The sequence below is a fragment of the Canis lupus genome, chromosome 5 (assembly GCF_048164855.1).
Source record: "Canis lupus baileyi chromosome 5, mCanLup2.hap1, whole genome shotgun sequence".
Classification (NCBI taxonomy): Eukaryota; Metazoa; Chordata; class Mammalia; order Carnivora; family Canidae; genus Canis; species Canis lupus.
Window position 1 is genome coordinate 84901382 of NC_132842.1, and position 16855 is coordinate 84918236.

Genomic DNA, 16855 nt, shown 5'->3' on the forward strand with positions numbered 1-16855 from the left:
CGCGACCCCGTGTCCTCGCACGCGGCCTCTGGGGCGATCTGCGCAGCCCGGGCGCCTTCTCGGCGTCTCCACCCACGCGGGACCCGGGCCAACCGGGCAGCGTGAGTGCGCGGCCCCCCCCCCCCGGCCGACCCACGAGGGCCTCGCTCGCCTACGTGGTTTGGAGAAGGGAGGGAGGGGAGCAGGCGAGGGGCAGCGGCGGGTGCTCGGGCGCGGGGGTCGCCCGGCGGAGGGACCCGGGGCACGGGGGAGGCCGCGGCCGGAGCCATCTACCCGCCGGCCGAGGACCGTGACCTGGGGCTCTGTGGGGCACCCCGCGGAGCGAGGGGGTCTGCCCCCCGTGGGGGTCCCGCTGCATCCCAGCCCCGGGGAGGCCGGAGCCCACCCGTCGAGCAGGAAGGGCCGCTCCCCGAGGGCACAGGCTCGCAGCGCCCGGACGCGAGCGGCCACGCAGCAAGCACGAGCCCGGGCCCTGCGGAGCGGCGGTGCCGGCGCCCTGACCTCGCACACGGGCCGCAGCCGGCCCAGCGGGACCCGCACTTACGGCTGGAGCCCGAGCCCCCCCGCCCCCCCAGGTCGCCCGGCCCGCACCGGCCGCCTGCGCCCCTCGGCCCGGCCCCGCCAGGTGTGCGCCCAGCACGGGGCTGCCCGGGTGAGGCGCCCGCCGTGGGCTCCGCTCAGCCGACCCGACGCTTGGGCTGTTCTCCCGGGTCGGTCTCTGCGCAGCTCTGCACCCCCACCCCCGCCGTTACCGCGTGCGGGACAGAAAAAGGGGGCGGGGAGAGAGCCCCCCCCACCCCGGGACCAGCCGGGGCAGCTCCTGTCCCTGCACAGGTGCCCATTTGGGTTCAGCCCGACGACGCAGCTCCCGGGCCGGGCCTTCAGGGTCTCGGCCTCGTTCCACCTTAGGGAGCGGCCCTGGCCTCGCTGCCCCGGGAGTTTCCTCCGAAGGCCACAGCTCCCGGAGACCCTGCTGAACGGCGGGTTTGCTGGTGGTGTGGGGACAGGCTGGGGGTGTCCACAGCTGCCGCCTTCCGCCACCCCACGGGGAGCCCCGGGCGGGGGAGGGGACGCAGACTGGGCCCTCCCAGCTCAGGCCCCAAGCCCAGGGCTTCAGGACGGCTCAGGCCAACCCGGCACCACCGCTGCTAGGGACCGTCCTTGCTGCCCAGGCCGCCGCGCGGGGAGCCAAGGGCGCGGGAGCCTTACGGCACGACAGGCTTTATTTTCAAGGTCCCCCAGCGGTGCTAACGCCGCGGGCAGGCAGCAGGCTCTGCACACATCGGCCCTGGGAGGCCACCCACAGAGGGAGCAGGTGGGGACGCCAAGAGCCAGGCCAGCCGACCCTGAGCCCCCTGCCCACCGTGGGGGCCACAGAACGGGGGAGGGCCCGGAGGGTGGCACTTGGCCCTCGAAGGGCTGAGGGGGGCTCACCCCGACTCGGCGCACGGAGTTCAGACGCTGCCGCTCCAGTCGGTGGGGGACCAGGGAGCCCGCCCCACGGGGAGGCAGGCCCGGAGCCTTCGTGCCCACATGTTCAGTCTCAACCTCAGAGCGTCCTGAAACCATGGGGTCCTTAAGGGCCTTCCAAGTTTTCCGAGGATCAAGCTTCAGAGGATCGGAAGTTCCACGAGGGGCCTTTGGAGGGAGGGGCGCTTCATCCCGCCCCTCACAGCCCGGGCCCATGTCCGGAACCCAGCTCGGCGGGGTGCGGCATCCTCCGGTGGCTCAGGCTGCTCCCGGGCCGTGTCCACGCCGTCCCTACGCGGGCCGGCAGCCCCACGTCACAGCGCTTTCCTCCTGGGTGTGAAATGCGAGGAGGCCTCAGGTCCACACAGGAGCACTTGCTCTTCTGAGAATCCAGACTAAGGCCGAAGGACAGGGCGAAGCCACGTTGCCCTGACACCCGCACCCCAGCCACGGGCACTGAGTGGCGGGGCCCCGGCGGCAGGGCTGGGCCCCGGGCTGTGCACATGGCAAATCTGGGGACGCAGCGGGGGTGCCACGGAGCCGGCAGGGCCCCAGGAAAGGCCGGGGCTCCCCCACCGCGGGGGCAGGTCCTGGCTGCTGAGAGTCTGCATGCATCTGGGTCCCAAGACGCCTCCCCAGGGGGCTGGTGGGGGTGCCATGAGTCAAGCCAGTCGACCCTGGGCCCCACGGTGAGCTGGGGGCCACAGAACAGGGGAGGGCTGGGGGCCGGCCTGGGCCTCACCCCGACCCGGGGCACCCAGGGCAGCACCGCAGCTGTGGCCAACACGGGGCAGCCAATGATGCCTCAGCCCCAACTTCCCTGTGGACTCAGGAGAAGCCACCTACGGCGCTGGTTCACGCCCACATTCCAGGCCTCCAGTGACTGGGGGCCAGCGGCAGGACAGCAGGGTCAGGGGGCATCGCTCCCATGGCCCAGGTGAGAGTGGCAGGCGCTGAGGCCCGTGCTTCTCGGGCCCTGCCCTGGCCCTGGTGGTGTGTCTGGAACACAGGGCTCCGAGGGCATCTTCCCAGCAGTGGCAGGACCAGGTGCCAGTGCCCGCTGGCTGGCCGCAGCCGCAGCCCCAGCCCCAGATGGTCCCTCCTGCAAAAGCCCAGGCTCCCCCAGGGTCCAGGCTGGGGACATGACTAGAGACCCCAGGACCCCCTGGCTCCGGGCAGCTCTACCCCTGGATGTTGGAACCTCAGTTGGGGCCACATGGGCCTCTGTCCCCCACCCGGTGCCACGGATGCCACCCTGGCCTCCCAGGGGGCACCCTGCTGTCCTCTCAGCCCCAACCCAGGCCAGGCTTCATTTCTCAGAGACGGTCATGGGCAAGGGGGCCTCCTTTCCTTCCTCTTCTACTGAGAACATGACGTCCCCACAGCTGCCCAGAGGTGGTTCTGTCTCCTGCTCCGGGAAGTGGGGGGCATGGTCCACTTCCAGATCCTCCTCGAACTCAGGCCCTGCCGGCCCCACCAGGCCACGGCCCTCAGGCCCCTCGGTCCTGACGGTCCCCACAATCACGGTGTCAGCCTTCATGATGTAGATCTTCTCTGCAAGGCAAATGGACGGGTGAGGAGAGGGGCCGGAGCCCTCGCTGGACAGAGCAGGCAGGCAGAGGGGGGTCCGAGGTCCCACTCTGTCACCCCTACTGCGGGGCTTCGGGCAAATGACACACCCTCTCGGATGCACAGCCACCCCCACCAACCTCAGGGGCGTCCTGAGGCTCAAAGAAAGAAAACAGCTGGAAACCACATGCTGAGAGTGAGGGATGGCCCACTCGCTCCTCCGCTCCTCCCGGGAGAGGCTCCCTATCTACCTGGACCGATGGATCTGGATCGATGGACAGCTGGGCATGGGGTAGAGGAGGGAGCAGCACTGGGAGAGAAAGCGAGCCCCGGGGAGAGAAGGCGGGGTGCAGGCCCCCCCCACCCTGTGAGCACCACGGTGGCCAGGCTGAGCGCTCACACCCCGGTCCCCGTGGGCACATCACGAACCTGGAGCCCCGAGAGGTTAACGGGCCCGCCCAGGTAGTTGGCAGGAACCTCAGGAGACGCTCCCGCCCGCCCGGCTGTCCTTTCCAGTCCTGTCCTGTGCCTAGATCAGAAGCCTGGGTGGCCCGCGCTCTGGTTTGCCCGAGGTGCTCCCGGTGTTCGTACGGGGGTCCCGAGCCCCTGGGAACTTCAGTTCAGGTCAACCCAGACCCCTGACCGCAGTCTCAGAAACCTCGGCCCTGTTAACACTGAACACGATGCCAACCTCCCGCCCGAGGGCTGCGCAGTGGCGCCCGAGCAGCACCAGCAGGGCGGCGGGCGGGACGCCTGGATGAAGGGAGGCAGGTCCCCTGCGGGCCTCAGCACCATCTGCTGGGAAGGGGTGCAGGGAGGCTCTGGGGGAGCTAAGTAAGCTGCCCAAGAAACCGGGAAGTGAGGAGCCTGGCCTTCACCCAGCCCAGCTTCTGACGGCCTCAAGCAGCTTGGCCCTGGGACTCTCTCGAGTGGGAATGAGGAAGCTCAAGAGGGAACTTGAAAGCTGGGATGGAGTTGAGGGCTGGGGTCCTGCCTCTCTGGGTAACCCAGTTATACCTCTCTGGTTCAGGAACACCCTGGGGGCCCTGCTCCCCTCGACCCCATTGCATAATGTTGGCTCTTCTGTTTGGGTTTTTATATCTTTAGGGAAAAGGGAAGTGTTCAAAATAGCAAGGATGAGAAAAAAGCTAGGAGTGTGGCAAGCTGTGCACAGGGCGCCCACACACACCCCAAAAGAGGGAGCAGGGCCCTGGGCGCCGGACACACACCCTCCCCCGAGGCTTGCACGCCCCTTGCTCCGGGAGCCTGAGCAGAGAGGGGCCAGGGAGAGGCGGGAGCCAGGGGTGGTGACAGAGGGCACAGAGCAGCCAGACGGGGCTGGAGAGGGCGAGGCACAGGCAGTGGGGCGGAGAGAAGGGGAGGTGGGTGGTCAGGTACAAGAAGCCAAAGCCGGGGCCGTCTCCTGCCACCTCACATTCCGAGGGCCCTGACTGCTCTTACTCTGACCCTCATCACAGCCCCCCCCCAAATCTGGGAGGGGAGGGGAGCGTCTTCCAGGAGCTGCTGGAACCTTCTCCCCAACCCAGGGCTCTGGAATCCAGGAACGTAGTTATCTCCGCGGGTGGGAGGTGAGGGGCTCCCCTACCTGATGCCCAGGGGCAGAGGGATAAGGCTCAGGCCGTAGTTTGGTCTCCCCGGGGCACTGGGCAGGTTCAGTGGGGCAGGGTGCTCCTCTGGGATGGTGTCAGGACAAAAGGCCCCCGAGAGAACCCCCAAGGCCATCTCCCCTGAGCACCCCGCCTGCCAGCGAGGCTAACTGGCCGCTGAGCAGGATGCCCACCCCACAGCACCCCTGGGAGCCCAGCACCTCCCTCCAGCTGCCCCACAGCTCCTGCACTGCACTCAGCACGGCCTCAAATGTCCGAAGCAGGATTTCTTAGGAAATTTAAAGGAGATGCCTTTGGTGGTATTTCCCCCAAATGAAACTCTTTGTAAATAAACTTGCAGAAAGCTCCAATGCCAGAAGTTTTGGTTTCAGACGAAAGACTCTGCCCCAGGGAGTTCTATCCACCAACGCCTGCGGTAGAAACGTGCAGGACAATTACAATGCCCCTCTGGTATCATCCCAGCAAGGGTTAACGCTCCATAGAAGACAGCCACGGAGCTCACAGCCGGGGGTGGGGGGGTGGGGTGGGGGCTACACACAGTCCCACTGCTGGGTGCTGAGGGTATGAGGCCAGAGGCCTGGGGCCTAGGGCCTGGGGGAGCACAGCATCTGGTCTAGACAGGAGACTGGAGAGGGCCAGGAAGACTTCCTGGAGGAGGAGGCAAGTGAGCAAGGGCCACAGGACACCAGAGACGGACTAGATTCAAAGGAGGAGCTGGCTGTCCCGGGTGAGGCAGCAGCGCCCACAGAGGCGCTTGGAAGGGAGAAAGGGCTCCCCGAACTCTGGAAACTGCCAGTGAACGGGAGGCGCAGACAGGAGGGGTCAGGAGGCAGGGGGGTCTGGTGGGGCGGCTGCGGCGACCAGTCGGAACAACCGAGTAAGAATCCTGGAAGTCATCCTGAGGGTGACAGGGACCCCGGGGCCTGAGCAGGGGCGCAGAACGGACAGCCGTGATTTTGGTGGCAACACTCCGGGTGTCCCCGGGGGGAGCGCAGTGGGAGAGGAGGCAGGGAGACCCTGGGGGCGGCCGAGCCGGGCGGGGCAGGGCTCCTGGGGTCTCTGCAGAGGCCCCCTGCCCGCCCGTAGCGCCCCTGCCCAGTAGGGAGGCCGCGTGGCCACAGAGCACTGGCACGCACCCTCCTGTCCCTCCGAGGGCTGCTTGTTGGGGGCGGGCGCGCTGTTCGCTGCTCACTTCAAGGCCGGCGGACCCCGGGTGGGGGGAGCCCCTCGTCCTCCCCGCCCAGGATCTCACAAACGCTAGCTATGGCCCAGGAGCGCAGAGCCCCCACTACTCCGACCCCACAGACCTCAGCCGGGGGCTGCGCTGCAGGAACACACCCCATGGCGCTTACCTCCCTCCCCAAAAGCTGCTCCTGCTTGCGAGGCCAGCGGCAGAACCCACGCGCGCCCCTTCCTGTCCCCCCCCCCCGCCCCCGGGTCCCCAGTTCTGCTCGGGCCCAGGGTCCAGGCCCACCTCCCCAGCGCCCTCCGCTGCGCCCACAGCAGGACCCCGTAAGCAGCAGACTCACCGATCCTGTTGTTGGTGTGCTCCGAGGTCAGCCGGGGCTCGGGAAGGTCCCTGGGGGACGGGGGACTGCCAACCGGGCTGGCTTCCAGCAGCCGCACGCTCTCCAGGCAGGCCGCCCCGTCGGGGCCGGGGTCCACAGCCGGGGAGCTCGTTAAGCCCACCTCTTCCAGGCCCGACTCGACCACCGATATACTCTTCTCCAGCTGCTGTGGGCGAGGGGACGTGGCGCTGATGCAGGTGCCCCCCACCGCCCTGGGAAGCCCCGTTTCACCACCTCTGCCTTCAGGATGCCTCACACCACCCGTGGCTCCTGGGCTTCGAGAGCCCGAGCCCTGTGCGGAGTTTCAGGAGTCCTGTTGCTCTTAGCCTGTACTAAATAACGACAGTGGGGCGCATGGGGAGGCTCAGGGCGGGGTCCCGGAATCCCGGGATCGAGTCCCACGTCGGGCTCCCTGCAGGGAGCCTGCTTCTCCCTCTGCCTGTGTCTCTGCCTCTCTCTCTCTCTCATGAATAAATAAATAAATAAAAGAATGAATGAATGAATGATAGTAGCCAGCATCCCATATGGTACTTACCGTGTGGCCTTAACAAACATGTCAATCCTCACAACCACCCTATAAGGTGCTAATATTAGTACCCTCTCCATTTTACAGACCAGGAGACTGAGACCCAGAAGAATCCAGTAACTGGCTCAGGCTGGTTAGCAAGTGTCCGGGCCAGCACGCGAACCCTGCCCGGCACCTGGTGCTGGACGTCCGTGCTCCAGACCCACCACAACCCACCAGCCCTGACCTCCTGGGACAGCGATCGCCTACAATTACGCTAACGTGTTCTAAAAGTAGCTACGTCTTCAGGAAGATGGTGGTTTTGTTTTTGACTTTCATAGGTAAGAATAAAGAAGTGGTCTCGTGGAACATTCTAACGCGTACTATTTACTTTCAGCCTTTAAATGGGGTTTGAGTGATTCACAGAGTATGTCTACATAGCCCTGACTGTCCTTTTAGGATAATCTGAAGTCCAAAAGGTGGCATTTTCAACAAGTTGCTATGAAAATACTGCCTCCCACGGCCAAGAAATGTTAGATTATCTTATAAGTCATTAAATGCCTTTTCATGAAATTTCCTGGTATTGTAACAGCCACTTATCTGACCCAAGCATATTTGAATGTGACCCCCCATAATTTGAAAGTGAACTCATACTGTGGTTCTATCATTTTAAAAAATTAAGGGATGGAAACCTTTCTCCTTGTATGAATGAGTTCAAAGAAAGTCACGGAAAAACTGATAAATGGAAAAAAAATATGGGTGAACCATACCCACCTGAGAGCTGGCCACACGGAGTGCTCTGTCCTGCCCCGTCCTCAGCCCCACAGGGCACCGTCCCTGCCCTCACCCCACCCTCCACCGAGGCTGCTCAGCGAGCAGGGGCCAGGCTGAGCCCGGGGGCCAGGTGGGGGCCGGGTGGGGGCCCCTCCCCGCTAACCGTAGGCTCAGTGCAGCACGGCCCGGCACCTGCGCACAGCAAGCTCTCTGTAAAAGGCGGGTGAAGAGGTCCTTCCAGCGCGGGGCAACAGGTCGGGCGCTGGCTTTGGAGCCACACTACCCGGGGTTCAAGTCCAACCAGGGTTCGCTCATCTACTTTCCAAACGTGGAACGAACCTCCTCTCGCATCTGTGCCTGTTTCCCCTTTTGGGACATGGACAACGGTACCGACCTCGGAGTGCCAGAAGGACACCTAGGATAACTTTGGGAAGCACGGAGCGAGGTGCCTGCCTCATCGTGAGTGTTCCATACGTGGTGGGCAAATTTTCGTGATTTTTTTTTTTTTTTTTTTAAGAGAAAGAGCATGAGCAGGAGAGGAGAGGCAGGAGAGACACAGAGCAGGCTCTACACTCGGCGCGGAGTCGAGGCAGGGCTCAGTCTCACAACCCTGAGATCACCCCCCGGGCTGAAATCAAGAGTCGGAGCTTAGCCAACTGCACCACCCAGGCGCCCCGGTGATGCTAGGTTTCCAGAGTCGTGCTATGGATTTACCATCCCAGCTGTGAGAACGAGAACCACAGAGGAGTGAAGGAGAAGGGGAAGCAAACACAGCCTTTCTCTGACCACACCTGGCACCCAAAGCAGCCAAAACCAAATCCATGGTCGGCCAGGCCCTTCTGGAAGTCCCCTGCAGGATGAGCCAGGAGCCAGAGGCTGTGAGGGGGTGGAGCTCCCCATCCTCCTCCAGGCCCTGGCCCAGGCCCCACCGTGCTGCCCCATATGCGGCACACCCAGCTGAAATCGCAGGGGAGCCCACACCCCGGTCACTGCAGGGGGGGGGGGGCAACGACCCATCAGCAGCTCCCAGAACCAGTAGATCCACTGGCAAAGGAGTCTGATTTAGGGGCACACAGCCGGGGAGGCGGGGCAAGGAAGGGCTACTTACCATCAGGTTCTTCCTGGGCCTGGAATCTGCAAAAAAACAGAGGAGTGACTTCAGCAAGGAGGGTCCGGCCCTGCCCCAGCCCACGGATGGCGGCAGCACACTGGTCAGGCCCGCAGTCTGGAGCACAGTGGACGGCTTCAGAATCGGCGCCCACGCCTGGGCACAGAGACTCCCTTCCCGGTGCTCGCTGCGGCAATGGCAGCGGGAGAACTGGGAAGCACGTCTCCAGCCACTACGCCAAGCGGCGCACCGGACTCCTGCCCCTGCCCCCACTCCACACACACACAGGACGGGGCCAGGACAGGCACACACTCCAGGCCGAGCCAAGGAGGCTTCTGCTGGCTCAGAAGTTGGTTTGTGAGGACGCCCGGAGGACCCAGCAATTGAGCGGCTGCTTTCGGCCCAGGGCGTGACCCCGGGGTCCGGGGATCGAGTCTCGCCCTTGGGTTCCCCGCAGGGAGCCTCTTTCTCCCTCTGCCTCTCTGCGGGTCTCTCATGAATAAATAAATAACATCTTAAAAAAACAAAAACAAAGAAGTAATTGGTTTGTGGCTGCTGCCACTCCCTTGTAGCCCCCACGGCCTAGAGAGTCCAGAACTCCCAGAGTGCCCTGCAACCTCGCATGGAAGACCTCAGGGCTGGGTGATCATAGACGACTGATCGTGAGGGCTCTGCTGGGCCCTGCACTGGACACACCCAATGCCAATCGACCTTGGAGGCCTTTCGAGGGAGTTGGGTTTTCTATTACATGTGCCTGAAGGAGCCCATGTGACCACCTTCGAGCAGGACAGCTGCTCGTCATCATCCCACCACCTGCCATCCCCCTCTGGGGGGCTCAGGAGGTGATGATTCACAGACTCTTAAGGCACAACTTTACCTCCTCATCCCAAACCTCCACCCTCTACACCAGCGTCTCTCTCATATCAAATACGGGGCCAGGTCATGGCCAAGTATATGTTGACATTTAGCCACGGCCCACTGGTCATCTGAGAAAGCTGGAGATGGCATCCAGGCGTCGGTCTACCCTGGGGCCAATCACCTCCTGTGTGTCTGGGGACACACAGCCCAGATGATCCCTGAGGAAGTCTCCTCAGAGACTTGGAATATGCTGTGCCATGTGCAGACCTGACTGGAGAAATCTGCTCTGAAAATGCCAGTGAGCTAAGTCACCTCCAGAACACTCTGACTTCAGCAGCTCGGGGACCCATGAGCCCCGAATCCTAACTGAAATGCTGAAGGCCAACCAACTGCAGTAAGATAAACAAGACAGGCGGTTTGAAAGTGCTGTGTAGACACTAGGTTAGTTTGGGGAAAACTCTTACACGTACCTTCTAAGTGACTATCAGCAGGTAAAAGTGTCTAAAGAGGAAATGAACCAGAATGACGGTCAAAAGAAAAACACACATAAAATGCCACAATTCTGGATTCTTTCTTCTTCTTCTTTTTTTTTTTTAGAGAAAAAGAGAAAGAGAGAGAGTGGGGAGGAGGGGCAGGGCAGAGGGAGAGAAGGCACCTCAAGCAGGCTCCACACCCAGCACAGGGCTCCATCTCACGACCCTGAGATCACCACCTAAGCTGGAATTAAGAGCTGGAGGATTAACTGGCTGAGCCACCCAGGCGCCCCTTCTGGAGTCTTGATTTAACAAATGCACAGTTTCCTCCGCCTAGTAACTGCTGCTCCCAGCAGAGTGGTCACCTTGGGAGGCCACGGCTCATTCCTGCTAGGTGGCCATTGTCTGTTACCCAAGCCACTGCTCCCTGGCCCGAAGCACATTCTTTTATCTTATTTATTTACTTATTTTAACATGATCAAGTAATATTTATTCCAGGGATGCAAGGATAGTGCAACATCCACAAATCAACTGATGTGACACCCTACATTAACAAAACAAAGGATAAAAATCATATGACCAGCTCAGCAGGAGGCACATTCTTTTAAATGATGTCTGTGAAGCCTTATGTTTGTCCTTGGAGAGGGGTGTTGAGTTTTACCAACAGCCAGCAGTGAGCTGGGTGGCGGGGGAAAGAGCACAACAAAGTAACGAGATAAAATAAAATAAAAATGTAAAATTCAGTCTTGGAGAGCATGTGGGTAAAAAGGAACATAGTGGTTCATGCCCTGTGAACCGGTTCCATGTTTCTCAAGAGCCATGTGGCAATGAAGACCTCACACCCTTTGACCCAGTAATCCCTCTTCAGGGACACACCCTCAGGAAATAACCCGGGAGAACACAACAAGGCCGTGCGCAGAGGTGGTATTTAGAATAACCCAAAACCTGAAAACAAGCCAGATGCAAAACAATGAGGCAGCTCATCAGTCTTGAAGCAGAGGCCTTCCTGGCAGGGAACCCCCAACATAACATCACTCCACCTTCCCAGCCTTAGTCCTCGTATCTGGAAAATGGGACACATCACGCCAACTTTGGAGGATCTTTATGGAGATTAAATGAGCCTCGAAATGTGAAGGTGCCCAACGAGTAGTCACACAGGGAGCATGTGCTTTCCTACGAGGTGATGAGAACGGCCGTCTCCCCCACCCTCCAAACACATAACCCCGCTGTAATCAGGGGAAAACATTAGACAAATTCCAATAGAGGGGTATCCTGCACATAACTGGCCGGCCCATGCTCCTCAGAACTGCCAAGGTCATCAAAAACAGGAAAGTCAGAAAAGTCCAGAGGAGCCCGAGCAGACATGACAATTAAATGTAACGTGGTATTCTGGGGGGAGCCTAGAATAGTAAAAAATATGGTGGGTAAACGTTAATAAACTTGGGGCACCTGGGTGGTTCAGTCGGTTAAGCGTCTGCCTCAGCTCAGGTCATGATCCCAGGGTCCTGGGGTCGAGTGTCTCGTGGGGCTCCCTGCTCTGCGGGTGTGTGCCTCTCCTCCCTCTACACCTTGTCCCCCTCAACTCATGGGCTCTCTCTAATAAATAAAGTTCGTAAAAAAAAAAAAAAAAAAGAACACTCATAACCCCCCCCCCAAAAAAAAACCCTAAGGAAACCTAAATAGAGTAAGGCCTTTAGTTAATGGTAAAGTATCAATATTGCCTCATTTATTGCAACAAATTAATAGAAGATGTAAATGACGGAGGAAACTGGGCGTGGGGTACACAGAAACTCTGCACTAGCTTTTCAAATATTCTACAAACCTAAAACTGTTCTAAAACTTGAAGTCTGTTTAAGACTTTAAAAACTTAGGGGATCCCTGGGTGGCGCAGCGGTTTGGCGCCTGCCTTTGGCCCAGGGCGCGATCCTGGAGACCTGGGATCGAATCCCACATCAGGCTCCTGGTGCATGGAGCCTGCTTCTCCCTCTGCCTATGTCTCTGCCTCTCTCTCTCTGTGACTATCATAAATAAAAAAATAAATAAATAAAAGACTTTAAAAACTTAAATGTGAAAAAGGGACAGTGTGCAGGAGGCTGCCTGGCACGTCGTGGGCCCCGGATGTTGACGTGGCACGACGCTCTATCACCCCAAAAAGAAAACTCAGCATTTGATACCAACTCTTGGAAACAAGCATGAAATGTCAAAATCCAAAGGCACCAGCGTCTGCCTACCGCTGCGTTACAACCCACGTGTGGACTTTGATAAAGACCCAGAACAAAATGGGCCAAGGACAGAGGTCAGACTTCCTAAGTGCACTTGCCCTAAAAATGTGGCTTCAGTCCACTGGCTTCGTTTATTGGTTTCCTTGCTTTGGGGAATAACTATGATCTTCTTGTAAATGTATCTGGGACACGAGGACGTGAGTCCAGGACACACCAGGTGTCGGTGGCCTCCCTGGGACAAGTGCACGGGATCTCCGAGGCTGCTGTTAGGGCCGCTGCAGCCAGGCACCTGAGCTGTGACACCTACGCTAGAGGTCCCACGCTAGAGGTCCCGTCCATCCCAGTCCCCCCCCGCCCCTTCAGTCGCAGCCTCCATCTGGCCTGGAGGCCCGGCTGCTGTGGGAAGAACAGACCCGAGGAAGGAGCCTGGCACAGAGGTTCGGCCAGGCTTTGGCAACCGGCACCCCTAGGTTCTGATCGGGGCTCCCTGGAGATGCAGCTGATTCCAGGGTGAGGCAGCAAAGTACCAGGTAAGTCGGGGGTCACCTTAGGAAGTGCTCAGAACAGGAAGGATGGGACAGGACAACACTGGGGGCAGCTTCAAGGGCCCCTGCCAGCCTAACGTGAACATCAAGTTAAATAATGATGGCAAGAGAATAAAAGAGAAAGCCCCGAGTCCACGCAGACAGAAGGACAGGAGGAGGAGGAGAGAGTGATGAGGAGCTTATTCACAGATCCTCGAAGTAAATCCCCAAAAGAGCTCACTGTTTGCCAAGGAGAAAAGATCAGTCTCGTGCTGGGGCAGCTGGCAGGCGCTGCTCACGTCAGGTGCTCAGAGCCGGCCATGCCCACAAAGGGACTGGCGGGCACCTAGCAGGGGGGCCGCCACCACGGGAGCTCAGCGGCCCTCCCGGGATCCTCCCGCCTCCAAAGACGCACGACCTGACCCCATCTCTGATCGTGAGGACGCACGAGGCAAACCCAAGGCGAGGGACATCTGCCAACTCAGGGGTAGAATCCTCAAAAGTGGCCAGGTTGCAAACGTGACGGAAAAGACAGGAATGGAACTAGCTGGAGGGACCCGAGAGACCCGACAGCCCGATGCGGCACACAATCCTGAGCCGGCTTCTTCTGCTCCAAAGGATATGGTTGGGACAAGTGAAGGAACGGAATGGGGTCTGAGAGTCAGTTGGCAGCAGCGCATCAGGGTGACGTCTCTTTGACCGTGTCACTACGTTGCGTAAAAGTACGCCCTCGTTTGTGTGAACACAGGCCAAGGTACCTGGAGATGATACGGCATCACGTCACTACCTTATCTCAGAGTTCAGAAAAGCAAGTTCTCTGTATTGTCCTGTGACTCTTCCACCGGCTTGAAACTGTTTCAGGACAACACAAAGCTTTTTTCCAACTTAAACCTGCCCGAAATAGCAGAGAATGACTCTAGCGTCCGTGAAACAAGAACATTAGTCAGTGTTTCTCAACCAGGCACGATTCCCACCCCCAGGTTGACACTCAGCAGCATCGTCCCAGCCGGGAGGGGGGGTCTACAGACCAAGGACCCTGCCCAACCTCCCCCTACAGCCAAGGATGATCTGGTCCCACGCGTCAATGGTGTTGAGGCAAGAGGCCCTTTCGCACCCCCGAGAACAACAGAATCCTGCTCGTGCTGCCTATGAACCAAGTGGCCTTCAACAAATCCCTCCACCTTCCCATGCCCTGGCTCCTCATCTGTGAAATGGGACCAAAACCAGCAGATGTGGCGGCAGCTCTTTCTGCCCACGGGTCCCATCCTCGTGCTTTAATAAAATCACCTTTTTGCACCAAAAAAAAAAAAAAAAAAAAAGGTGCCTCACAGGTCCACTGTGCACATGTATGTGCTTTGCAAACACGTGCCACGGAGGACACGTGGCGTGAAGTCAAATCAATTCAAGGGACGGCTGGTAAGCACAGGAGCTCCCGGGGGGGGGGGGGGGGGAGGGCGGCACGCAGGCCCATCCTGCTGGCCCTGAGTCTGGAAGCTAGGGAGAGCTCGAGCCCGTCTCTGTACCCAGCACAGGGCCACCTGGACAACGACACAATGACGGGAATTCCTGAGTGAGCAAGCATGGAATGAAATCCCCTTCGCCCCCTCAGCACCCACTGCTCCGGAGGGAATTCTCAGCCTGAGCCCTGCGTGCTTATCCCGGCCTCGCCCTCCCTCCATCTCAGGCTGGGGACCCAGGCCCCCCCCCCCGCCAAGGACCCGCCGGAAGCCCGAGGGCCAGAAACAGCCCCAAACAGGATGGTCGCCACTGAGTCTCAGGGCTTGGTTTCTTGTAGGTCTGGCTTCTTCAGAGAAGGTGCTGTTTTTCTCTCTCTTTCTCTGTGGCAAAACTGCCATCACGAAGGTTTGAAGAAAAAAATAAACTGACAGCAATGGAAATTCTAATACTAGAAAAATGTCAAGAAAGCAAACACAGGTTTCAATGAGACATTAAGGCTGACAGCTCATGGAAAAAGGCTTGAAACTATCAAAACACAAAAACCCCCCTTGCTAAGGGCGCACGAGCACCTGCTGTGAAACTCATCAAATTCAAAACAGGCCTCAGTGGATAAGGTCTGTGCCCCAAGTCAACAGGCGGGCCGCAGTGAGGGTCTCCCGGGGCCCTGGGGAGACGGGGGTGGGGGGCGAGAGGGCCCTGACCAGCCTGAGGCTGACCACCGGGTTCGTGGGTGGATACTGGGAGTGGCCAAAGCTGGAGGGGAGGAGGCAGACGTGACAGGTCTGAGCCCTCCGAGAACGCAGTCTGCAAAGTCTGGGTCTCACCGGCTGTGTGGCCCTGGCCAGTTACCCACATTTCTGAGCCTTGAGTCTTCCTGATGGAACAGGGATCATCACCCACCTCCCTGGGAGGCCGCGGGCTCACCCACTGGGGGAGCCAGCCTTGAAACCAGAAAGGGAAGCCCAGGCAATTGCTCACTCCTTCCCCTGTGATCAGGGCCCGGCACACAGTAGGTGCTCAATCAGTGCTTGTAGAGAGCTGATGAAGACCTTGCCCTGCCTAGAAAGGGCTGTACGGGAGAGAAAAGGCACTTGGCACAGATGGCTGGGACCCCACACACACTCCAGGTGACGGCTAGAAACAGGGCAGGGGCTCTGACAGGTGGCCTGCACTACTAGTTGGCCTGGGATCAGAGAGCGAGGGCCAGGGAGGGCTTCAGAACAGCCTAGAAATCAGAAGGCCCGGAGATTCCTGCTGAGGAAACAGGCCGCCTGTGCTCTGCAGGGCACTGGACGGGCCTCCCACAACTAGGCCCACACCCACCCCCTCCCCCTGAACTAGGTCCCACTGCCCCCTCCCACAGGTGAGGAGGCTAGAGGAATGAAGAACCTCACTGAGGCCATGTGGGCCCTAAGGAGTAGGACCAAGATTCCAGCCCTACCAGCTGCCCTACAGACCCCTATGCCCCCCCGCGGCCAGCAGGGGAGGGGGCGCAGAGCGATGGGGAGGAAGGAAGTGGAGGCGCTCAGGAATGCCTGGGGGGCAGCGCCGTGGAGGAAAGGATGAAAGACAAGACGGATGTTAAGCCTTCGTGCCAGCCCGCCACCCAAACACCCGGAGGACGCTCCCACCCGCATCTCATTGCCGGGCAAGGCTGTGGAGACAGGGCGCCCCAGACCAGGGCCCAGAGCTGCTGTCTCCACGCGGCCCAAGGAGCCCTGTGGACATCTGGACACTTACCCGCAGGCTCCGGCTTGGGCCGGAAGGTCTGGACAGGGTAGCACTGGTGCAGCTCTGAAATGACAGCGCAGTCGGCTGGAGGCACCCAGGGCAGAGACCCTCCGGGCTAGTGCACGGCCCCCGCCCGCCCCGGGCCCCAGGCCACATCCACTCACTCTGCTGAATCCACTTCCTGCAGGCCCTCCGGTGGCACAGGACGAAGGAGACGGAGCCCAAGACCACCACCAGGATCACGACCGTCCAGAAGAGCACGGGCCCTGGAACACAGGCGGCGCTGCACCAGCTGCCCTGACACAGGTGGGCTCTGAAGCAGACGTCACGGCAGCACCGGGGGCCCTGCCGCAAGCGCGCAGGACAGTCCTCACCCCAGACCATGCTCTCCTTCTCCCGGGGCACAGACGGCACAGTGGCTGGCAGGACCCCGTCCTTCCCCAGGTGTCCACTTCCCTGTGCGGCCCTTACCCACCTGGCTCTAGGGAGCTCGTCAGGGAGGCTAAGTAATTGGCAGAAGGGCAAACCATTTCTAGACAGTGCGAAACTGAGAAGTCGAGGGGCCAGGACGAAGCACGAGCGGTCGGAGAGCCCGCTGTCTGGGGGCCATGGAGGAGGGCACAGGCCAGGCGTGGCCCCGGGCAGCGGGGTCAGGGTGGGGCGGGCAGAGCAGTGCAGAGGCTGAGCGTGGGCTCCTGTGTGGCTCCCAGCTCCCCTGGGGGGGGGGGGGAAGCTCCGTGAGGGCAGGCACAGCGTCCCCTCTGCACATACGCACCTCAGCACCTGTTCCCCCAACACCCCGGGGGCACCATCACCATCTCCTTTCACAAACGAGGGAAACTGAGGCTTGCAAAAAGAAACTCACTTAACTGGCGAGGGGTAAACCACAAAAACCACGCTTGGTCCGAGCCCGGCCCGGGGGGGGGCAGCTCCAGCTCCCACGCGCTTAACCACTCTCTGGATTTTT

General features: G+C 60.2%; 1 protein-coding gene across 6 annotated transcripts in view; it reads right to left on the bottom strand.

Moving 5' to 3' along the window:
- Window positions 1-1205: 1205 nt before the first annotated feature.
- TNFRSF8 (TNF receptor superfamily member 8) overlaps window positions 1206-16855 on the bottom strand; it is a 46400-nt gene continuing 30750 nt past the window's right edge. For 2 of the 6 annotated variants that reach the window (XM_072828325.1, XM_072828320.1), the window contains 5 exons: window positions 16053-16154; window positions 15898-15972; window positions 8623-8648; window positions 6197-6401; window positions 1206-3024 (listed from right to left, as the gene is read on the bottom strand). In XM_072828325.1, coding sequence (XP_072684426.1) covers window positions 2780-3024; window positions 6197-6401; window positions 8623-8648; window positions 15898-15972; window positions 16053-16154 — 653 coding nt within the window. In that variant the 3' untranslated portion in view covers window positions 1206-2779. Of the gene's footprint in view, window positions 3025-4828; window positions 5078-6196; window positions 6402-8622; window positions 8649-15897; window positions 15973-16052; window positions 16155-16855 lie in introns of those variants that run through there. The other 4 variants (XM_072828321.1, XM_072828323.1, XM_072828322.1 and 1 more) reach the window with 4 other exon arrangements.